Below are 25466 nucleotides of genomic sequence, written 5' to 3' on the forward strand. Positions count from 1 at the left end.
CTAGAAATACACAGACAATTTAATAAACTAAACCATAAATGTATATTACTGAAAGGACCCAAAATGATTGGGCGCCATAGTTTCACTGCAAATAAAACGCATCTTTTCATACATGGGACATCACATCCCTAGAGACTCCCTTAATAGAGTGCAACAGTGCCCACCCACTTTTTCAGCAGTGTTGGTTCCAGAAATAATTTTCAAATTCATCTGAAAACCATATGGATTTTAAAGTCATCCTTAAAGAGATGTAAGCTGTGATACAAACCAACCAACCAATTATGAGGGGAATCACAACATTACATGTGAAGTACAAATATTTAAAAATCAGATGATAAAGTTAAAAGACTGCATGCTTGACTATACTTCACATTTATTGCACTAATTAGGGGCGGATTTACCCATTAGGCAAAAGCAGGTGCCTGCCTTGGGCCCCCAAAAGCCAAGGGCCCCCTAAAATGCTTTAATGTCGTATACGAGATGTGCATTAAGCGGGGACATGCGAATGGTTGTTGTGTATGGTGTTTATTACCACAGCAACCATCTGCGTGTCCGAGTTGAATGTGCTTCTTGTGTATCCTGCTTGTAGCAAATGAAAATATTAGGCATCAGAAGCTGACTGGCGCATGAGCGCGAGGTCTCCCTTTCCCAGAGCGCGCGCACACTTCTCTCTATGCGTCTGCTCTGTTCAGCGAGCGGGTGAAAGGAGCTGCGCTTTCAGTTAAAACACAGATGTTGCTTCTCTAATTTTACATGCAAGTATAGCCGAAATCACAGCACAGCTATTGTCTTTATCTTATGTGTAGCCTATTTGATTTTATCAGACGACAGCACGATTATAAATCAGGATTTTTGTGCAGATTAACATTTTGGAAGGGAGAGCTGGTTAGTCTTAATGGGTCGTGTTTCAGTCACTATTTCATATACACCCCGTTGTCTGACAAGAGAAACAGTCATATATATCAATGAAAACAGTTTTGAGAATTTAGCTGCATCAAAATACAGTAGGTATGTGGCACAGAGGCAAACAAATGTAATAAATAAATAATAAATGTACATTTTGCATGTTCAGAAGAATTGAGCAGCCTTGTCGTGCGAAAATGCAAACAGGTTTGCTTAAGTAAATCGCTCAGTGCAAAGAAAGAGAAGTAATAGGAACATTTTATTTCTATGTTCTTTTTTTATGTGTCTAATAGACATGAACAACATCCTATTACCTATGAAACATGTCTACTCTTCATGCTCTGTTAACTATGGTTTCACTAATAATAAACATATATTGCATAAAGCATCCATATTTGTCCATGCCCATGTTGATTAGATTAAAAACTAGAAGGACTGGTTTCACAAACAGGGCTTATCTTAAGCCAGAACTAGGCCTTAGTTAAATTAAGATATTTAAGCAACTTTTACAAAACTGCCTTAGAAGAAAATGTTGCAGGTGTGCATCTTGACACAGAACAATGACACTGACATATTTTAAGATGTGTCAGAACAAGATATTTTCAGTTGAGACCGCTCAAACATACATTTTAGTCTGAGATTAGCTTAAGCCTTGTCTGTGAAACCGGGGGAAAAGTATTAATTTAAGGTACATTTAGAACAGATAAAAATGTGTGATTATTTACGAGTTAACGCATGACAATCATGCGATTAATCAAGATTACATATTTTAATCGATGACAGCCCTAAGTTAAAATGATTCAAATTAAATGTAGGCTTATGCTGGTAACTCATCAGTAGACTTTCCTCGTCAATAGGCTATATTTTTAAAAATTATAAATTTATAATTCAAGTTTTTATATCAATGAACCTCTGAAGGGAACCGATTGTCTTCTGAAAAGTTTCGATCACATTTGCATTTTACCTGATAAAGTATAATTTATGAGCTGAGCGCTGCTTTGTTTACAGCCATTACTTTTTTATATTATATTATATTGTAAGTTTAGTATTTTATTTTTTTGTTTTGTCTTTTTTCTTAAAAAAAAAAAAAAAATGGTTTAAAAGGTTCAATTGTAAGGTTTATCATTTTATATTTTATTTTTTTAAACTTGTATCTCAGTGGTAAATCAATTGCTATTTCGTGGTCTACAACATGAAATAATAAAAGTGTCTACTAAATGAATAAATGTAAAATGAAAGAATCCAATTATAACATGTACATACAAAAAAGTAGAAAAACACTGGACAACAATGTGGCACCATTGTGCAGACACAAGCATCACGACAAAAAAGCAACCTCAAGGTTGATCTAGGTACAGTAAATGTGTGCAAATGTATAGGGCCCCGTTCCTATGTTTGTCTGGGGCCCCCAATTCACTAAATCCGCCCCTGGCACTAATATATATACACACATAATTCGCAGTGGTTCATGGGAGTGGACAGGCGCTAAAGAGTTCTTTTTGTGCAAACGGTTTCAAATGTTGTGATTGGTGGAAATATTTACAGAATCATGGGTAATGTAGTTTTACCCAGGAGTTCTGCTGTTAAAACAAAAGTTTAATTCATGCAGGCTGATGGCTTCAACAGAAGCATATACCATTGATTACGAACCTCGCAGCTCTTTAAAGCACATCTGTCTTTAAAGACTTAAATTATCTTAAAAATCAGTTAATGGGATTTTGTACTTCGGGAACCCCGTTTGTTTCAATGTATCGCACATCGTCCGAGATGCCTTCAAACAAGATTTAAAAAAAATATGTACATTCCATGTTGTGAAGTGCAAACTGATGACAGAAACTAAACTTTATTTTTAACCGTAAAGCTGCAAATTAGTGATTATTTCCAAAATAAGATGCAATTTAAACGCGTGACTAGTTTAAAGGCCAGTAATGTGCGAAGGGAGGATTGTTGGTCGCTTCTCTTCAATCAGACTCCATTCATTAAGATGGCCTCTATCAGCGGCGAGGAACAATGACTTGCACATCACAGTTTCCACAGAAGACACTTCGGGGATTTATTGACTTTTAAAAGCTGCTAGGCAAGACATTTTAAAAGTCGTTCATTAAATACAGTGAGCCGCAAAGCCAGCTTTTGCAAAGTTTTACCGGTTCCACACCGCACACTAAAATCACGAATCCTACTATCGTGAAGGCTTGCGACATGAATATTAATTACGCACCGTGACGTACGCCCCATATAGCTAACTGATTGGTTGCCAAGTAGACGTATTTAGTGAGCGAGCGAATTAACGATTCATACTATGAAAAAGGCGTTCGTTATAAATATTCAAATAAGTTGCACTGTACAAATTCAACGCAGCAACGTCAGCGAATTAATTAATATTCATGAGCCAAACCTTCCCTATAGTAGGATTCACAAATTCGCGCCCGGCACAAACCCGTTTATAACAAAGGCAGAGGCAAACCAGCCATGACTGGCACTGGCTGTCAACAGCGCTTTAACAGCTCAACGCTCTCCATAACCAGAAAACATACAACGACATGAAACTATTACACAGCATATATAACACAGCGACGACACACTGTGCACTTCACAACAGCCTTTCAGGCCATTTAGCACCCCGTGATTTTTGAGGCATAATTTTACATCGCCAGCCATTTTAAAAGCACGTTCGTCACTCAACTTCGGTTTAACAGACAAAAAAACGTAGCTTTTCTTGACTGTAAACGAAAGCAAAATAGTTTAGAACTAAATAAACACAAACCGCCGTTAACATTTCACTGTAAATTAGTTTTTAAAAGGAAAACACGGTTAGTTATTCATAAAATAGGGTTTACGCACCAAAACATGATTTAAATGATTAGAATAAGATTTTAAAGAGAACATTAGGCCCCAGTGAAAATTTTTAAATGGAGTGTTTTATAGATACCGTCTGATACTGTTCGTCCTGTCGTCTGCTCTCCTCAGCCACACTAACGGCCTCGCGCTGCCTTCCTCGCTATAGAAGACCACACAGCCTCGCGCTAGCTCACTACGAGACCTGCCTGATTGGTCAGTCCCGGAACCCATTTAAAACAGCCTCCACAACTGCGGATTGGCTAAAAGATTTTACATATTCATGAGCTGCTTGCCGCCATTGGACAGGAGCCTAAACCACACCCATTATTCAAAAACAAGGCGGGAATTGCTGTCATAACAACAGAAGTTAAAAAGATCGGTGGCAAACCACGTGTGAGCGTGAACTACAGGCGGTACAGAACTATACAGAGAACTGTATGTTGTACAGTGTTTTAGGGCGTGACAATACTGAGTGGAGTAGAAGAAAATAGGGTAGTTTGGCTGCCACATGAATATATTGTATATAAAATATTGTATTAAAAGGTTTGTCCACAACACTGTGTCAATGGCATACATGGATTTTTGTTTTCAATATAAAATTTAGTAGAGTAACAATTGTTTTATTATATTTATTTGACTTAAATTGCATTTACATGTACTGTGAACCCGTTTAAAAAACAAAAAAAGGTATTAATATAATGATATCGTATTTTGTCTAATGAACAGCTAATTTGCAGATGGAAAAATCAGAAATGACATGTTATGGATTACCGAAAGCAGTAGAAATTACAGACAAGATGCAAGATATTTTTTATTCTTTATACTACAAAATGTAGTTTTAAACATATTAACATTCTCAATTATTGCAAATATAAGCTTATAAGAAACTAGAAACTTGGATAATAGTAGATTTAAATTTTTAAATATTGTAAATTTTTGCTTATATAAGCTTATAAGATAGTATAAAATTACATTTTAAATAATAACAGTTTAAGGTGGTGGTTTATGTACACAAATGTGTCACTCACAACCACAGAGCAAATATATGCACAAATTTTACATTACACGTGATTTTGAATTATGTTACATTTCAATTAGTGTTGAGGAGTAATTCATATATGCAATATAAGCGCAAGAACATTTTTGCCAAAGCCACTGGAATATTTAGGCATTTTTAGTAGAGAGACTGTTTAGTTCTGGATAACATTTTATTGTTGCTAACAAGATTAGACCAAAAAATGCTTTGTTGTCTTGGAATAGGCTGTCCTGAAACTCACCCTCGATGAAACTCAGATGTTAAAATCAATATGCAATGTTGTATTTGAATAGATTTTAAAAAAAAACATTTAAGATTTATGTGATATGTTATAAAATTAAAATAAACTAAATTTAATTTATAGAGTAGTGATGTAGTATGTCTGCTGAACTGTAGTGTTCTGTGATTTAGTTAGTGGTTTTATGGCCTTTAGGGAGCACCAATGACCACACAGTGGTTATTATTCCAAGAATTACACTGGGATCTTATCAAACGTATGTAAATATTGCTATTATCCAACTGTGACAACAGAGATCGGATCAAATATAATGATTTTTGACACCAGTATTTACCAAGTTAATAAGATATGCTCAGACAGTAGTCTGCATGGGCATGCCTTCATGCTCTGAGGAAGAGGAGAGAGAATGTGATGAAGCTGCATCTCGTTTTAACTCATCCACTCTCTTCTGCAACTCTGACTTCAGGACCAACAACTCCTTCAGACTCTGATGAACAGGAACCTGACAGACAGAGGCAGGGAAAAAGAGAGCCTTTAGTGTCAATGAATGTGAGGTATGCACAACTAAATTGCAAGATAAAATAAAAATAACACAATAAAATTCATACAAATAAAAAAGTAAAGTTTGCTAAATAAAAACATCAAATTAAAATGTACATACAAATACGTTCAAATATTAAATGTGAAAATACATTGGTGAATCATTTTTAAATGCATCATTTAAATTACATTTTTATTTTATTTTATTTTATCCAATTAAATTCTTTTAGCTGAGCAACCAAGTTTAAAGTATCCAAGTGTGAAAAATCTAATGGCATGTCAAACTGCATTAAATGGCCAATACAGTAAAAAAAAAAAAAAAAAAAAACAATTCTAGAAAGTTATAACTAAATACAAATGATTGTACTAAAACATTTTATTATTATTATTATTCTTTTTAATTAATTGATTTTTATTTTTAATAAATATTCTTATTATTATGATTCATTCACATTTACAGGGCAGTGGACTAAAACAAACAAACAAACAAACAAACAAACAGTACGTCTAGAGATGCAATTTTTAAGTCAAATATATATATATATATATAATATATATATCAAACCACATATACCATATAATACATATTTTCTAAAATAAATGGTTAAAAAGATAAGTTTCGCCATATATTAAATAAAATAACATTTTAAGTAAATGCAGGCAATCCTAAGATTTTACTTAATGCAACTTAAAATACAAATCAACTCATAATCTTAACTGGTTTGAACTGTTAACAGAACTCCACAAAACATATTTTTTAACCAACAACCACTGTAGCACATGTGGAATAAGTAGTTATTAAACACTGTGCCATCAACCATCATCCTCTGCTTACCTGTGGCCTCATGCGAGGGTTCCAGCGCACATAATAACTGACCCAAAGCTCTAAATGTCTCAGACTGGCTACTGGGTATAAAACATTGTGCTCGTAGTTCACATACAGCGGGTTGGTAAATTCCTCAAGCTGGCTGTTCACATATGACCACAGTGACACGGTCTTGCTGTACACCTCCTGCAAAATCAGAAATTAGGGTGATTCAATCATGACAGAATGACTTTAAAAACCAAGTAACAGTTGCATGCATCAGTTCCTGCCTTCGAGACTCGTTCTTGCTCGCTGTTGTAAAGAAACGTCCCAAACAGGCAGCTGTACAGGTGATCAAGCACCGTGATGAGAAATAGCTCGTTGAATTCAAATGCAGAGGGAAACTATGGAGAGAAAAAGTATAATAAAATAATAATACAACATCATACTTGTTTCATAGTTTTTTTCTGAGCTCCACTTTTCCTCACCTGCCGGGTCATTTGCCAGACACAGTCGATGAACTGCACAAAGAGAGGCGAGCGCTCAGAGTTTGCATGATTCCCATCTCCATGTCCCACACGCTAACAGACAGAAAGAGAAGAAGAAAGCCGTAAAGTGCTAGTACACGTTCAGTGCAGAATGGTTTTTTCCATATACACAGGATGTTACTGACTGAGGCAAAGCGGTGTCCGAAGCTCAGCCACTCCAACTCCAGAAGCACCTGGAAGCCCCGGAGCGAGCGGTAGTGTGCGTCCAGCATGAGCATGGCCAGAGAGGTGAGCTGAGCCGTGCGGTCCCAGCCATCGCTGCAGTGCACCACCACCGACGTCTTACCAGACTCGATTCGGTCTGCGATGCGCACCGCACCTGCTAGCAAGAGCTACAGAGAAAATGACCGGTCATTGTACCTGTTGTACCTTTAAGAAATGCTTAGAAATGTATTATTTTTATTATATATATATATATATATATATATATATATATATATATATATAATATATATATATATATATATATATATATATATATATATATATAAGTTTGTGGTATTCAATAGCATTTAAATCCACTTGACTGCACAAAATACTTATCAGTATATACAAATATATAAAATATATTTTTTCTTAAGATTGTCAAAACTTTGTCATTTTAGAATGACAAAGGTCAAACATGTCTGTCTAGCGCATGTTTACATAGAAAACAATGGAAAAACAGTGGAAGACAAAAAACATTTAATGTGTGAATAAATTTATTCATAACTGTTTTTAGGGCTTCAAGCACATAGAACTGAAACCCCTTTTGCAATTTTTAAAATTTCCAAAAATCATCATTCTCCCCTAAAAGTGACTGGGCAGACCAAACCGTAGGTCGAAGAGGGATAGAAGTACTCAAACCGTCTACAATGTCGCCAAAGCTTGTCCCAATTGGCCTGACGGTGGCGCTACAGTGATTAAACATACGAAATCGCTCATAACTCCTAAACCGTTAGTTGCAGGCTCAAGTGTCTGTATCATTGGAATCCTTGGCTCAAGACGGACAAAATGCATGCGGACCGGATTTGATCATTACCCGAAATTTCAAGCATTTTAGATTTTTTTTTGAAAAACCTACATTTGTGAACTAGGTTATCACCTGATTAGAACCAAACCAGTGCAAACAAGATTCTCTGGTGAGTGAATATCACATAATAATCATATAATTATAAAAAAAATGTTTAACTTTTGACACCATCACGACGGGACGCCAAAATGTTTGTAACTGGCGGAGCCACTTTTACTAAAACACCTATAAATCTTGAATGGACAGAGATATTTTCATCAAAATGGGAACACTTATGTAAGAGCTCAATCTGAGGTCACAGTAAAAACTAAAAACAAACAAAACCAAAAACACGTGGCGCTTAGCCACTTGGTGGGGCTATAACAGGGAAAAAGCATAAAAACGGCTATAACTACACAACCGTTAGTCCGATTGACTTGAAAATTGGTATGCAGTGTCTTTGTCCAAATTGCAACAAATGTCTACGAGGAGATTCATGTATCTCAAAAAACATGGCCACCATCGGCCAATGAGTTTTGAGCACCTATTAGACAAGGTTAACAGAGGCCGATCGGATGAAACTTATGGCCCTCAAGGGTCTGTAACAATTTTGAAAGCAATCAGCCATTAGGTGGCGCGAATAAGTTTTACACCTCTGCAATCATGCAGCATTTCACCCATAAACACAATATTCATATCATCATGATAGATCTCCTCATACTGAACAACTTTGCCTCAAGAACCACTACTGTCAATCAAAACATTCAATAATTATTCAAGATTATTTAAAAAAAACACTACTTTTGCGAAGTAGTACTAGGTTTCTCACTCAATATCAACAAAACCACTGTAGCACAATTCTCTGGTCCTTCCAGGTCAATAATTATCCAAAAAAAAAAAAAATTTCCTTGGACTTTACACTTTGGTTAGCTATAAGAGTGTCATTTACAAAATGGGCATGGCTAAATATACCCAAAGGCCTATAAATCCTGAACAAAAACTCAAACCATCACAAAACTAGGTGAGCACATTCAACAGATGATACTAAACAAGCTAGCAACGTTTTATGGCGATCTGACCATAGGTGGCACTATAACAGCCATAAATGTTAATAAACATCAAAATAATGAATTACATAATAATATTTATTTTTATTAATTAATTATTATAGTGAATTGAATAATATATGTGTCCCTGGACCACAAAACCAGTTATAATGATCAATTTTTAAAAATTATTAAATAAGCTTTCCATTGATGTATGGTTTGTTATGACAGGACAATATTTGGGTGAGATACAACTATTTCAAAATCTGGAATCTGAGGGTGCAAAAAAATCTAAATACTGAGAAAATATCCTTCAAAGTTGTCCAAATGAAGTTCTTAGCAATGCATATTACTAATCAGAAATTAAGACTGGTTTTGTGCTCCAGGGTCACATAGATATTATATATATATATATATATATATATATATATATATATATATATATATATATATATATATATATGTGTGTGTGTGTGTGTGTGTGTGTGTGTGTGTGTGTGTGTGTGTGTGTGTGTGTGTGTATGTGTGTGTATGTATTGTATATATCACATATATGTGTGTGTTTAAAATGTTCATAACTGGCAGTGACAATTGGCCGATTCTTTGAGTTTATAAATATTAGTGGGCGTCAAGCGCTAAATCGCCATCACCTGCTTTCAAATGGAGCGGCATTAAATAGACAGAGCCGTAGATCACTGACAAGCTACGCAATATCGGGTTCATTATCGCAGATGTATCGCCTTCGATAATGAACGCGATATTGCGTAGCTTGTCAGTGATCTACAGCTCTGTCTATTAAATGCCGCTCCATTTGAAAGCAGGTGATGCCGATTTAGCGGTAATCAGGGAACCGGCTTTACTGACTAGATACGCATGATTATATCGTTAGATATATCGCCCAGCCCTATGTGTGTGTGTGTATATGTATATATATATATATATATATATATATATATATATATATATATATATATATATATATATATACACACACACACACCACACACACACACACATATACAGGTGCAGCTCAAAAAATTTGAATGTCATGGAAAAGTTAATTTATTTCAGTAATTCAACTCAAATTGTGAAACTCGTGTATTAAATAAATTCAATGCACACAGACTGAAGTAGTTTAAGTCTTTGGTTCTTTTAATTGTGATAATTTTGGCTCACATTTAAGTGACGTGACATACAGCCAAGTATGGTGACCCATACTCAGAATTTGTGCTCTGAATTTAACCCACCCAAAGTGCACACAAACAGCAGTGAACACACACACACCGTGAACACACACCCGGAGCAGTGGACAGCCATTTATGCTGCGGTGCCCAGGGAGCAGTTGGGGGTTTGGTGCCTTGCTCAAGGGCACCTCAGTCGTGTGTTGCTGGCCCGAGACTCGAACCCACAACCTTACGGTTCAGGTCTGGTGAGTTTGCTGGCCAGTCAAGCACACCAACACCATGGTCATTTAACCAACTTTTGGTGCTTTTGGCAGTGTGGGCAGGTGCCAAATCCTGCTGGAAAATGAAATCAGCATCTTCAAAAAGCTGGTCAGCAAAAGGAAGCATTAAGTGCTCCAAAATTTCCTGGTGAATGGGTGCAGTGACTTTGGTTTTCAAAAAACACAATGGACCAACACCAGCAGATGACATTGCAGCCCAAATCATCACAGACTGTGGAAACTTAACACTGGACTTCAAGCAACTTGGGCTATGAGCTTCTCCACCCTTCCTCCAGACTCTAGGACCTTGGTTTCCAAATGAAATACAAAACTTGCTCTCATCTGAAAAGAGGACTTTGGACCACTGGGCAACAGTCCAGTTCTTCTTCTCCTTAGCCCAGGTAAGACGCCTCAGGAGTGGCTTAACAAGAGGAATACGACAACTGTAGCCAAATTCCTTGACACGACTGTGTGTGGTGGCTCTTGATGCCTTGACCCCAGCCTCAGTCCATTCCTTGTGAAGTTCACTTAAATTCTTGAATCGATTTTTCTTCACAATCCTCATAAGGCTGCGGTTCTCTCGGTTGGTTGTGCATCTTTTTCTTCCACACTTTTTCCTTCCACTCAACTTTCTGTCAACATGCTTGGATACAGCACTCTGTGAACAGCCAGCTTCTTTGGCAATTAATTTTTGTGGCTTATACACCTTGTGAAGGGTGTCAATGATTGTCTTCTGGACAACTGTCAGATCAGCAGTCTTTCCCATAATTGTGTAGCCTAGTGAACCAAACTGAGAGACCGTTTTGAAGGCTCAGGAAACCTTTGCAGGTGTTTTGAGTTGATTAGCTGTTTGGCATGTCACCATATTCTAATTTGTTGAGATGGGTTGGTGGGTTTTTGTTAAATGTGAGCCAAAGTCATCACAATTAAAAGAACTTTTCCATGACATTCTAATTTATTGAGATGCACCCTTTTATATATATATATATATATATATATATATATCTTTATATATCTATATCTATATATATATATATATATACACACACACACGTCAATAGAGCTACTTTAGCAACGGCGTTAAGTTAAAAACAGTTTTTAAAAACAGTTTTTTTATTGCAAACATGAAACATTTTTACTTCTCAAGGTGTTAATTGATGCACTGTAATCATGTAGATTACATGTGGATTATTGTGATGTTTTTATCAGCTGTTTGGACTCTCATTCTGACGGCACCCATAAACTGCGGAGCATCCATTGCTGAGCAAGTGATCTAATACTTAATTTCTCCAAATCTGTTCAGATGAAGACTTCTTATTTTTTAAATTTCGATTTAAGATTTTCGATTTGACAGTGCAACAGATTCAGTCAACGGATGGTTTACTTGTACATGTTAAGCAAAATAAATAAATATATATATATATATATATATATATATATATATATATAAAAAAAGAGAAGACAGAACAGAAACATTAATGAAAATTCATGACAATGAATGTCAGGGTATAATGACCATCTGATGGTTTCCAGTTTCGATCCTGATTTCAAAACTAACATAGTCACATATTCTCACCCTGATGTATTCCAGCCAGTGCGTAGAGTCCACAGATGAGAACCAGCGCTGTTGGTCGATGGCAGGATACACCACCTCCTTGAGCTTCCTCAGGGATTCTCTCATCACGTGTATGTTGGGGATCTCCAGAAAGTTCAGTTCCACATTGATGTAGAAACTCTCATTCTCATATCCTCCATCTTTGGCCTATAGAACAGAAGCCACATATCAGCTATTCCGGAAAACCACCATGTTCCAAAAACACAGTGACCAGCTTAAAGCCTGGAATACACAACAGATTTGCCCAGATTTGGCTGTCTGGCCGAGTCGATGCTAGTTTCAGATATTTAGAGCCAATCTGAAGATTTTGGTTAGTCGGAGTTGACAAATTTCCCAGAAAAATTGTGTAGTATGTGAAGTGCACAGACTCCGATTTTCCAGCTTCAGACAATGATTCAGTCCAGTAGGAGGAAATCAAACATGTTTGATATTTTAAGCCAATTCTAGAACATACTGTTTTCATTTGTCGTGTGCCTCCTAAAAACAAGGCACACGTTTCTGTGTGAGTTGTATTCAGAAGGACTTAGATTCCTGTATGATGCCCAGTATTTCTCTGTAACCATTTACAAAATCAACAAGTGTATGATGTCTAGTGTTTCAATTTTAAAAGTCGTGTAGTGTATTCCAGCCTTAAGATGAATATTCCAGAAGGGAAACTGTCAAAACATCTGTTTTTAATGTTAACAATTCTTCCAACCATTTGATTTCTCTCATTCAGATTGCACTTCGAGCCATCACACATGCTGTAATGTATAAGGGGAACATGTTTTGACATGTTATCATAACCCCAGAGCATTGCTGAATTATCTATGAGATTTTTATCATTTCTTTCATGAACTGAACTTCTACGAAATGTTCACAAACCTTGTCTTGTCCTCATCTTGACTAATCACAAAAACAAGCAATATAAATCTAAAACGGATAAGATTCTAGCTGAGGGAAGATGCTTATTTTACTCATTTACTCTCATGTCGCTCCGAAACGGTTTGACTTTCTTTCTCCAGCGGAACATCAAAAGAGAAAGAGAAAGTCATACAGGTTTGGCACAACATTTTCATTTTTGGATCAAACATCCATTTAGTCTGGTTCAGTGTAACCATTACTTGTACATATTTAGCATTTAAGACTACAACTTTTAATGAACCAGTTTTCTTAGTTAGCTCAGTTCATCCCTTACTGTATAATATGCATTTCATGTATATATATTTTTTTTTAATATAAAACATAAAAAATTTTTTTCATTGTCATATAGCACTTTTCAAAACACACCTGACTGAATGAGGTTTCTCATGATCTCTTACACCTTATGCTCTAAAGGCTGAAATGTATGAAATTAGTTTTGTGGACCTATATATGAACTACTTCATGAGAAAACTACTTCCAAGAGTTGGACCACCTAGCGAGAAAGAAGCTAACACATGTCTGGCATTACTCAATGCTTTTATACTACTTCCAAGAGTTGGACCACCTAGCGAGAAAGAAGCTAACACTGTATACAATATATATATATATATATAAATATATATATATTATATATATATATGTATATATATCTGGTGTATATATATATATATATATAATATATATATATATATAATATATATATATATATATAGATATATATGTGTGTGTGTGTGTGTATATATATGTGTATATATATATGTGTGTGTATATATATATATATATATATATATATATATATATATATACACACATATATACACTGTATCTATCTATCTAATATGCTGATTTGCTCCCCAAGAAACATTTCTGATTATTATCAATGTTAAAAACAGTTGGCCTGCTTAATATTTTCTGTGGAAACTATTTAGAAACTATTTTCTGATTTCTCAGTTTGATGCATCCAAAAACACTTACGGGAGGGCAGTGTATATCTGCAGTATTTGTTTTTTAAAATGGTTTCTTACTTTGTTGGTATCAGCCACAGTGCTTTGGCGAGCATCAAAGATGCAGAGCTTGTGAGACTGAGCGTTGGCGTCGAGTATGGTCTGCAGGTACCGCTCATCCTCCCTGCAGCGGCGGTCTGCTGGACCCACCTGTGGCTGACCGCAGCGCACTATGGCGGCCTGACTCTCAGGGTGAATCCAGGACAGCACCTGACAGAAAGTTGCAATGTTTAAGATGGTCATATAACAAAATAAACGATGTTTAATATTTGAAATCATAGTTAAAATCTGGTTGTCTCTATTATCATTTTTAAAATAATAATATATTACAGTTTTTTTTTTATTATGTCTATATAGTTTTGATACATTTTCATTTCATGTATATATACAAAAATATACTTTTTTTAATGTTTTTATTTTCTGTTATCTATAATAACCCTGATGATAATACAGATGCTGCTAGAAGATGTTTAATCTGTCAAACGAAGGACCATAAAGAAAACTAAACTCTGCTTTAAATTCTCCTTTTCAGTTTAAACTAATTAGTTATCTTACTGGGAAACGACGTTTGGCCCTAAAGGCTGCCACTCTCTTCAGTTCATCCTCTGTGACGTTTGAAGGAAGGACAAGCAGAGCGGGATACGTCTCGCACACCTCATAACTGCTGTTGACTTTACTGATGATCCAGCTCTCGTTTGGAAGACCCTGTTACCATCCACAACATCGACACAGGCACCTCAGAACACAATACCAAAATAATGACCTGTATTAAAACATGCTTTGCATACGGTGAGTGGTGATGACAGTTCTTACCTGCCTCTTATACTCAGCGACTGGGTCGTAGATCTTCCAGCCATCTTCTGGAAATGTCTCTCGGTACTTAAAAGCAAAGAGAGGCTGAAGGAAAAGAGAGGGAACGTGTATCATTAAACACACTGAAACACCTTCAGCTGCTGTACACATATGTGGGTGTTTTCAAAAAGTCGTACCAGGTTGTGGAAGAGAGGGAATGCGTACTTTGACAATATTTCAAACACTTCCAAATTGCTCTGTCCCTCCTTCCTGTATGCAAACCGGGGGTTTCTCAAGTCCTGTGGTAAAAAACAGGAATTAATATTTGAAAGTGTGTGTAAGAGATTAAAAAGAAGTGAAGATAGGAAAAGGAAGAGGCCCGGGAGCCAATGAAGAGTGGAAAAAGACTGATGTGTCCTTTGCCTTGCAAACTATCTCAAGTCCTTGAGTGTTCTCTCCGTGACTCTGAACGGCGACAGATTCCAGTCTGCTAATGGCTCCAAGATTCACATCCAGCACAAACGGAGGATCCTTTCCCAAACACAGAAGAAACCTTATCAACCAGCCAAAACATCTGTGCTTGCTGAGATCTGAGAAAACACTTTACAGCACTAAATTAATTAATCTACTAAGCCAGAACCACATATTGTATTTTATAGAGATCATGTCTGTGTCCTGATTTGCATACTTTTAGTGCATAGTAGAATTATGTACATTGCAAGCCATAGGAAAGTCTAAACATTTGAGTACGTAGAAAAAGCATATGCCAGTATTAGGAAAAGGTTGTGAAACACCAAACCAACTTATAAAAAAACAACAAATGGAAAGTTGTGCTTGAACTAGCACGTATGTTCTGCCTCTGCCTGAGAGGAAATAACTCCATACCAGCAGGTGGCAGTAGTCTGTATTCATCATTCAAACAAGAATACTGGAACTAAGACAGTTCATATATAAACTGTAAACGATGCAGTTCAATCATGTTCAACTTCAAAAAAACAAAACAAATAAAAATGTTTTATTATAACCTACATTGCTGATTATTCAAGCAGAAATTTGATGTGTTGTTGATTATTAGTGGGGTTTTTTGATGTGTTTGGTGTGTCACTGCATTCAGATGCCGTAAAAATAGAAAGTGTGTTTACCCGCAGCAGACTTTTAAAGAAGAGCTTGTAGTCAGTGATGGTTAGAGTTCCCCTCGCGACCCCAGAAAACGGACAGATATACATGACGTCTTTGACTGTAAAAAAACACAACAGCATACAAAGTTAATCTACCATTGACATGGACACGTCTGGAAGACCTGAACTATACTGTCTAAAAAGGATGACAATTTTAAGTTTGCTGACCTTGTGACCCATATATGAACTTTTCTTTTTATGGTTGGTTTGCTATGCTTCATGATTGTTCTATACTAATACTCCTCGTAAAAAGATGCTCAAAGAACAAGTGTTAAGTTCCTTACCAATAGCTTTGATGGTTTCTCCAGGAACACGCGGGGCCTCTTCCATCTGAGCTTGCTTATTTCCTGCTCTGAGTGCCTGTCACACATTTTGATATGATACACATCATTTTCTGATTAAGGAAAAGATATTTTGGATAAGCGTTTACATGTTCCTATTGGAATATTCCAGTCTCAGCATAATTTATCTCAAGACATATATTCTGAATAAGGCATAAGGCATAAATGATACAAAATTCTGATTAATACAGACATACGCCAGCTGTCTTAATACGATTTATAGAATACAGAATGTTGGCATTATGTGTTTTTTGCAATTAGGTTAATGTATTTTACACTTACATAATCAGAATATGACCACATTTTGAGTGCTGCCTGCCCAAAAACTTGTGTAGCATGTTGCCAGGGCATTGCTATGCAGTTGCTAGGGTGTTGTAGATGGTTGTTAGGAAACTGTCATAAGAGCAAACCCAGAGCCCAATGTCTCTATGATATTCTGGTCCCTCAACATAGGACAATTCTTACGATTTTTTTATTTTCTATTTCTACTATGTACAATATTAATAGTGGTGCTTACCTTCATAAGTGCCACTTATTAGTAAACTATTGGGAAATCTCTAATAAAACAGACACACACAAAAAAAAATCAAACAAATGCTGATTTATAAAAATACAACTCAGTGTCAGAGAGATACACAAAAGCTCTGCATGTGGTTTCCTTTGCTACCACTCTCAGACTTTAAGTTCTCTCTCCGCCTAAAGCAAACAGTCAGCGCGATGCTTGAGGTTGTAAACTAAACATGGAAGGCAGGGCTGTAATTTAGAACACTGAAAAAAAATCAGATATTATAAGCAAACTGCTGATGACGCAAATTCAGCAAGAGCAAAATACTTGAGATTCATATTTTTAGATGCTTTCATTAACTTTGACAGAAGGGAATATGCACTTCTTCACATAGCTAGAATAAACTCTGAAAACCTCAGCAACATTCTGGAAACCATCAACACCACTCCAGCATATTGATGGTAAATTTAGCACCAGTAACTAATAAAAATCTTATCTATATGCCGTATGAAAGCATTATGATTACTCTTTCCAGATCCTATAAATCACTAGTCTATGGCCCTAAAAGTTAATTTTTCTGTGAGCACATTGTTGACAATGAGCAGTAGGGAGCTCAGCGGGACGAAACGGGGGCTTGTGGGTCTGCTCCACCTGCAGTGAGTGACAAATGTTTTTGGGATTTTTGTGTAATCTTGTGGGTGTATGAGAATTCAGTCAATCTGTTACAGTCCAGCTGCAGGACAACGACGGCGCTGTGGAGTTCAACAGGCTTGACCTTCACAAAGACTAAAGATCTATGGAGATCTGTTCAGCATCAGGCCAATAAAGCCCTGAAAAGATGGCACGGGGTGGTGATATTTCATAATGGCATATGAGTCAAAACATCTGTATTCACACATTCAGTGATCTATATCAATAAAGTAGAATACAGTTCATTATAATGACCAGACAATACAAGAAACTGACATATTTTTTTGAATGTTTTTGATACAAAACAGACAGACAGTTGTTTTGATAGATAGATAGACAGACACAGACAGATAGATAGACAGATAGATAGATAGATAGATAGATAGATAGATAGATAGATAGATAGATAGATAGATAGATAGATAGGATTTAAGTCTACGACAGACAGACAGATAGTTCAGTCTGTTAGTAATCATGTCAAATAGTTAACAGAGTCTCTCTCTCGCTCTCTCTCTCTCACACACACACACACACACACACACACACACACACACACACACACACACACACACACAAAGAGACTTGCCGAAGAGGAGGCAGTCTGCTGTGGGTCACTGTCCAAGAGAAATCCTTTAACCTCCACATCACAGTCCTGCACCAAAGAAACCCCACAACACCACAGAGAAACAAAGAGAGATGAGGAAAGAGAAAGAAGAAAGAGCAGAAACATTCCAGTGCATGTAATCACACCAGAAAGTTTGTGCAAGTGCAATCATTTCAAGAAACTATAAGAACTACAAGTATGCAGGTGTAATAGGGACCATATACACTTCAGCACTTTCTCTACTATCCCAGATCTGAGGTGTTAGGCTAGGTTTCTGCATCAAAAACTTCTGAACAGAACACTCTGATACTGACTCTGTTTTTGAGGGAAATCATATGAATGTCTTTGTGGATTGTATATTAACCCTGTAAAACCTGACAAATTAAATACCCCCCCCCAACCCAAAAAAAAAAACAAACAAACAAAAAACCATTAGAAATGGAACAGTTCATTGAACCTTAAAAAATATATTATGAATAAATATAGATAAAATATATATTTTACAAAATATTATAAAACACGCATGTTTTCTGTTCAGTATCCAATTCATCATATTTTTTTTTAGTTCTGGAAGTTACAATCATAATGAATTCTTTTAATTTAAAAGATTAAGTAAAACTTAATTTGTTGTTATATGGCCCCTTTAAAGAACAGAAAGAGTGTGAAAATCAGAAGTTCTGCATGATTAACAGAGAAGTTGATCCCAACTCATAAGGGACCAATGTTAAAGCATCATTACTTTTTTTATCAGTCTCTTCTGGCCAAAAATAAGATTGTATAATCCATAACAACACTACTTCCAGTGAAAAAGTCCCCTGATGTCCTCCCACATCAAAATCCACCAACACAGAAACTGTTTAGGACTGTTTTCACTTGTAAATTGTGCTTGTTCTGTGTGTATTTCTCTCCTGATTCAGATGCAATGTCTTTTTTTACTGAAGAAAGCATATATTATGAAATAGACAACTTGTGGTTTTAGCCGGAAGCAAAGGTTTAACATTATTTAACAAATGTATTAATGATGTGTTTGTTTACTACAAACATGCATCTTTTCACTTCACAAGATATTAATTGATGGACTGGAGCAGAATGTAGTACTTGTGGATTATTGTGATGTTTTGACAGCTGTTTGGAGGTTCATTTCTGACGGCACCCATTCACTGCAAAGGATACACTGGTGAGCAAATGATGGTGAGGGACATTCTTACTGCCTCTTAAAACTCAGCGACTGGGTCGTAGATTTTCCAGCCATTTTCGGGAAATGTTCTCGGTACAAAAAGGGCAAAGAGGGTTTAAGGAAAAGAGAGGGAATGTTTTTCTTTAAACCCCGGGAAACACCTTCAGCTGCTGTACACATTGTGGGTTTTTAAAAAAGTCGTACCGGTTGTGGAAGGGGGGAATGCGTTTTTTGGGCCAATTTTTCCCAAAAACATTCCCAAAATTGTCTGCCCCCTTTCCTTTCCCCGGTGCAAACCGGGGGTTTTCAAGCCCTTTTGGGGGAAAAAAAACAGGAATTAATTTTTTTAAAGTGTGGTAAGGTTAAAAAGAATTTAAAGATAAAAAAAGGGAAAGGGGCCCGGGGGAAACCCAATTTGAAAAAGGGTTGGAAAAAAGACTGATGTTTTTTGGCCTTCCCAAACTATCTCAAGTCCTTAAAGTGTTTTCTCCGTGACTCTGAACGGCGACAGATTCCAGCCCTGCTAATGGCCCCCAAGTTTTCACATCCAGCCCCAAAACGGAGGACCCTTTTCCCCAAACACAAAAAAACCCTTATAAACCCAAACCAAACATCTGTGTTTGCTGAGATCTGAAAAAAAAAAACATTTAAAGCACAAAATTTAAATTAATCTACACCCGAACCCATTTGTATTTTATAGGTTTCATGCTGTTCCTGTTTTTTGCAACTTTGTGAATATAAAATTATTACTTGAAAACCCCATGGGAAATTTAAAACTTTTGATACTAGAAAAAGCTATCCCAGTTTTGGGGAAAAGGTTGTAAAACCCCCAAAAACCCAACTTATAAAAAAAAAAAAAAACAAAGGGAAAGTTTTTGCTGAACAGCACTATGTTTCTGCTCTGCCTGAGAGGAAAAAACTCCATACCAGAAAGGTGGCAGAAATCGGTATTCTTTCATTCAAAAAAAATTTACTGGAACTAAGACTTTTTTTTTCATATTAACTTAAACAATGCATTTAAAAACAGGTTAAACTTAAAAAAAACCAAAAAAAATTTTTATTAAACCCACATTGTGATTATTCAAGCAAAAATTTGATGTAAGTGACCCCACAGTGGGTTTTCCCAATGTCATTTTGGTGTTTTCACTGCATTCAATGCCGTTAAAAATAGAAAGGTGTTTCCCCGCAGCGGGTTTTTTAAAGGAAGAGCTTGTAGTCAGTGAGGGTTAGATTTCCCCCTGCGACCCCAGAAAAGGGGACAGAATCCCTGACGTCTTGGGACTAAAAAAAAACACAACACATAAAAAGTTAATCTCCCCTTGACATGGACACTTTTGGGAAAGCCCTTAACTATACTGTCAAAAAAGGGAAAATTGACAATTTTAAGTTTGCTGCCCTTGGACCCAATAGAATTTTTTCTTTTTAGGGTTTGGGTTTTTGCTATGCTTCATGATTGTTCTATACTAATACCCCCTCGAAAAAAGAGCCCCAAAGAAAATTGTTAATTTCCCTTACCAATACCTTGAGGGTTTCCCCCGGGAAAAACCGGGGGGCCTCTTCCATCTGACCCTCCCTTTTTTTCCCGGCTTTTGGGGCCCCTTTGTCACACTTTTGATATGAAAATCATTTTCTATTAAGGGAAAAATTTTTTAAATAAGCGTTTACATGTTCCTTTTGGGAAAATTTTCCATCTCAGCATAATTTATCCCCGGACAAAAATTCTGAATAAGGCATAAGGCAAAATTATACAAAATTCTGATTAATAAAGACATAAGCCACTTTTTAAAATACGTTTTTAAAAAACCCAGAAAGGTTGGCATTTTTGTTTTTTTTGCAATTAGGTTAATGTTTTTTTACCTTACATAATCAGAATAGCCCACTTTTTTGAGGCTGCCGCCCAAAAAAACTGGTACATTTTGCCAGGGCATTGCTATGCATTTGCTAGGGTGTTTTTTAGATGGTTTTTTGGGAAAAACGGGCATAAGAGAAAAAACCCAGAGCCCAATGCTCTAGGGATTTTTCGGGGTCCCAAAAATAGGCCCAATTCTTACGATTTTTTTTATTTTCTTTTCTACTAGGGTACATTTAATAGTGGGGTTTCCCTTCCCAAAACCAAACTTATTAAAAACTTTTGGGGAAAATCTCTAATAAAAAAACCCACACACAAAAAAAAATTTAAAAAAAAGGGTGATTTTTTAAAAATAAAACTCAGGGGTCAGAAAAAAATCCCAAAAAACCTCTCATGGGTTTCCTTTTTTACCCCCTTTCGGGGACTTTAAGTTCTCTCTCCCCCTAAAGAAAACCCAGCGCGGGGCGAAGGTTGTAAACGAAAACCAAGAAGGCGGGCGGTTAATTTTGGAACCCCTGAAAAAAAATATATTAAACCCAACTGCTGATGCCGAAAAATTAGAAAGAGCAAAATACTTGAGATTCATATTTTTAGATGCTTTCTTTAATTTTGACAAAAGGGAAATGCCCCTTCTTCACATAGTTTAAATAAACTCTAAAAAACCTCAGGAAAACCTTCCCGGGAAAACCCCACACCACCCCAAATATTGATGGAAATTTTCCACCAGTAACTAAAAAAAAAATTTTACTAATATGCCGTATAAAAGCCTTTTATATTACTCTTTCCAGACCTAAAAATCACAGTTATGGCCCAAAAAATTCTTTTTTCCTGTGACCCAAAATTGTTGACAAGGAGCGTAGGGAGCTCAGCGGGAAAAAAAGGGGGTTGTGGGCCCGGTTTCCCCTGCAGTGACAAAACCCCTTTTTGGGCCCGGGTTATGAAAACTCTTTGGAGGTATCAAGAATTCAGTCAATCTGTTCCCAGTCCAGCTGCGGACAACGGGGCCCGCTGGGGGTTTAAAACGGGCTTAAACCTTCACAAAAAACTAAAGATCTATGGAAATCTGTTAAAGCATAAAGGCCAAAATAAAGCCCTGAAAAAAAAATGGCAGGGGTGGGGGATATTTCATAAGGGCATAGGGAGTCAAAACACTGTATTCACCCCTTCAGTGATCTATTAAATAAAGTGAAACAGTTCATTAAAATTACCAGACAATAAAAAGAAATTTGGACATTTTTTTTAAATTTTTTTTTTGGATAAAAAAACAGAAAAGACATTGTTTAAATAGATGATAGACAGAACAGACAGATAGATAGACAGATAGAAGATGATAGATAGATAAGATAGATAGAATTAGATAGATAAAAAGGATAGATAGGATTTAATTTATAGGGACAGACAGACAGATAGTTCATTTCCTGTTAGTAACTTTGTCAAATATTTTTAAAACAGGTCTCTCTCTCCCCTTTTTCTCTCTTTTCCACCCCACACCCCACACAAACCACACAAACAAAAACACACAACAAAAAAAGAGACTTGCCGAAGAGGAGGCGGGTCTGTTTGGGGGTTTTCCATTTTCCAAAGAGAAACCTTTTTTACCCCCCAAATTCACAGCCTGCCCAAAAAAAAACCCCAAAACCCCAAAACAGAGAAAAACAAAGAGAAAAAATGGGGGAAAAAAAGGAAAAAAAAAAGAGCAAAAACATTCCAGTCATTAATCACACCGAAATTTTGTGCAAGCCCCTCATTTCAAAAAATTTAAAAGAACTACAAGTAGCAGGGGGAATAGGGACCATATAAAACCCCAGCCCCCCCCTTACTTTCCCAGATCGAGGTTTTTAGGTTTAGGTTCTGCATAAAAAAAATCTGAACGGGAACACCTGAAAATTTTGGGCCATATGAAGTTTGTGGATTGATTTTAAACCCTGAAAAACCCCTGAAAAATTAAAAAAACCCCCCCCCCAAAAACCCAAAAAAAACCAAAAACCAAAAAAAAAACCCAATTAAAAAGGGAACAGTTTTTTTCCCCCTTTAAAAAAATATATTTTTAAAATATAGAAAAAAATATAATTTTACAAAATATTAAAAACACCATGTTTCTGTTCAGTATCCAATTTCATCAAAATTTTTTTATTTTCGGAAGTTACAATCAAATGAATTTTTTTAAATTTTTTAAAAAGTTTAAAGGGTAAAACTTAATTTTTTTGGTTTAGGGCCCCTTTTAAAGAACAGAAAAAATTGGGGAAAATCAAATTTCTGCATGATTAAAGGGGAATTTGATCCCAACTCTAAGGGCCCCAATTTTTTAAAGCACCCTATTTTTTTTATCAGTCTTTTTGGGCCCAAAAATAAGTTTTATAATCCATAACAACCACTTCCAGTGAAAAAGTCCCCTGATGTCCTCCCACATCAAAACCCACCAACCCAGAACTTTTTTTGGGGACGGGTTTTCCATTTGTAAATTTTGCTTTGTTTTTTCGTTTTTTTTTTCCTCCCCTAAATTCAGTGAAATGTTTTTTTTTTAATTTGAAAAAAGATATTTAATGGAAAATTGTTTTTTAAACCCGGGGAAGAAAAGGTTTTTAACTTTTAAAAAATGTATTAATGAGGGTTTGTTTACTAAAAATCCTTTTTTACTTCCCCAAGATTTTAAAATTAAATGGCCCTTGGCAAAGGGAAAGGACTTGGGGATTTTTGGGGGATTTTTTCCAGTGTTTGGAGGTTCTTCTGAGGCCCCCAAAATTCACTGAAAAGGATACACTGGTGAGAAAATAAATTTAAGATTTTAATGAAATTTTGTACATTTCCCAAAACTTTTTTTGATGGGAAAAAAAAATTACTACATTTGGGATAAATTTTGAGGGTGGGGAGATTTTAACAAATGTCATTTTTGGGAACTACCCTTTAACCCCAAAAACCAAAAAATAAATTATCCCCCTTTATAAAATGTTTTCACTCGGGCCCTTTGTTTAAAGTATCATATGACCCAGAGGCCCTTTTTAAGATTGCCCGGGACTTTTTTTTGGATCCCTTTTAAATTTAGGTTTGGGCCCGGAAAAATAAACCCTTTTTAAATTTCCCCCGGGAAAGGGTTTTTGCAACAAAAAAACAAATATTGGGGAAAAATTTTAAGTGAAATATGTATCCAAAGATTTAAAAAAAAATGAAAAAATTTTCTTTCAGCAAGGCTTGATCCCCTTTGGGTTTCATGAAAAAAACCCGCGTTGTCGGGGCCCCGCCTTTCCATAAAGTATATAAACTAAAAGCACGGGGTTGGAGATCTCTGGCCATATAAAGGGGGAAAAAAAAGACCTGTTTTGATTTTTAGCGGCTTTTAACCAATTTGTTTTTTGTTTTTTTTCAGTACACATTTTTCTACCTCCCTACAATGCCCAAAACCTGTGTTTGAAAAAATAAGCAAAAAAAGGAAATAAAATAAATGATAGATCATGAATAGAGAAGGGGAGGCCTTAATGCAACCCAAAACCCCATATCGATCTGGGGTTGGTATGAATAGAAAAAGTTTTTTTTAAAATTTAATAAAACATATCGAAAGTATTTAAAACTCATCCCTTTAAATACTCTTTTGGAAAACCTTTTCTGAGCTGTTTGGGTCCAGAGATCTGACTTGACATTGTGGCTGCAAAGTTTTTTAAAACCCCTTTCCCCACATGAGCCCCTGGGGGGACTAAAATTTGTAAAAGTGTTTAGGGGGTCCCTTTTGGAGAAACAGTAAAATTTGACAGTAAGACCCTTAAAAAAACCATGGGTTTCTGTGTATAAAGCTGGCCTTTTTATCCCAATAGTACAAGAAATTTAAATGCATTCATTTTCTGAACTATGCTTTCAGACAGGACTATATTTTTATACTTACTTTACAAACTCAAAGCACGGGGCTTGGGTTTTTGGGGCTTGTTTAATCACTGAAAATAAAAAAAATTTTTAAAAAAGGGAATCGTTTAATTTTTAATCGTACAGTTCCAATTTTTTTCCTAAAAATTCGAGATTAAAAAAATTTTAGTTTTCAAAAATCAGAAACAAAGAGGGGTAAACTGACAAACCTACTTTTTTTTTTCCCCCCCAAATTTTTAGTTTTTAAAAATTTCAATTTGATTCTTTTTAGAGCTGAGGCCCGGGCCCATAAACTCCCCAATTTTGACCTTTTTTTCCCACAAAGATTGCATTTTTATTCCCCAAATTCGACTTTTTTTTTTACAAATCTGAACCCTTTAGATCTTGCAATTCTGACAAACTTTTTCAAAGGGAAAGTAAATTCAATTGTGAGTTTTAGTCAATTTTTAGGAAAAAAAAAACAAGTTTTACCTTGCAATTCTGAATTATATCTCCAATTTTTAAAATTTTTAAACCCAAAAATTTATTTTTTTTCATGCAGTTTTAAAAAAAAAATGGAGAAATTTC

General features: G+C 35.9%; 1 protein-coding gene across 3 annotated transcripts in view; it reads right to left on the bottom strand.

Annotated features, from left to right (window-relative positions):
- Positions 1 to 5143: 5143 nt before the first annotated feature.
- The window catches only part of LOC109093416 (myotubularin-related protein 1-like), a 29617-nt gene continuing 9294 nt past the window's right edge, over positions 5144 to 25466 (bottom strand). For 2 of the 3 annotated variants that reach the window (XM_042711176.1, XM_042711177.1), the window contains exons 3-15: positions 16166 to 16241; positions 15846 to 15940; positions 15127 to 15234; positions 14901 to 15002; positions 14725 to 14808; positions 14467 to 14616; positions 13933 to 14121; positions 11966 to 12151; positions 7034 to 7240; positions 6849 to 6941; positions 6651 to 6764; positions 6391 to 6567; positions 5144 to 5517 (exon numbers count right to left, since the gene is read on the bottom strand). In XM_042711176.1, the coding sequence (XP_042567110.1) occupies positions 5368 to 5517; positions 6391 to 6567; positions 6651 to 6764; positions 6849 to 6941; positions 7034 to 7240; positions 11966 to 12151; positions 13933 to 14121; positions 14467 to 14616; positions 14725 to 14808; positions 14901 to 15002; positions 15127 to 15234; positions 15846 to 15940; positions 16166 to 16241 (1731 nt within the window). In that variant the 3' untranslated portion in view covers positions 5144 to 5367. Of the gene's footprint in view, positions 5518 to 6390; positions 6568 to 6650; positions 6765 to 6848; positions 6942 to 7033; positions 7241 to 11965; positions 12152 to 13932; positions 14122 to 14466; positions 14617 to 14724; positions 14809 to 14900; positions 15003 to 15126; positions 15235 to 15845; positions 15941 to 16165; positions 16242 to 18003; positions 18070 to 25466 lie in introns of all 3 variants that reach the window. The other variant, XM_042711175.1, reaches the window with a different exon arrangement.

Source organism: Cyprinus carpio, chromosome A21 (genome assembly GCF_018340385.1).
Source record: "Cyprinus carpio isolate SPL01 chromosome A21, ASM1834038v1, whole genome shotgun sequence".
NCBI classification, from domain to species: Eukaryota; Metazoa; Chordata; class Actinopteri; order Cypriniformes; family Cyprinidae; genus Cyprinus; species Cyprinus carpio.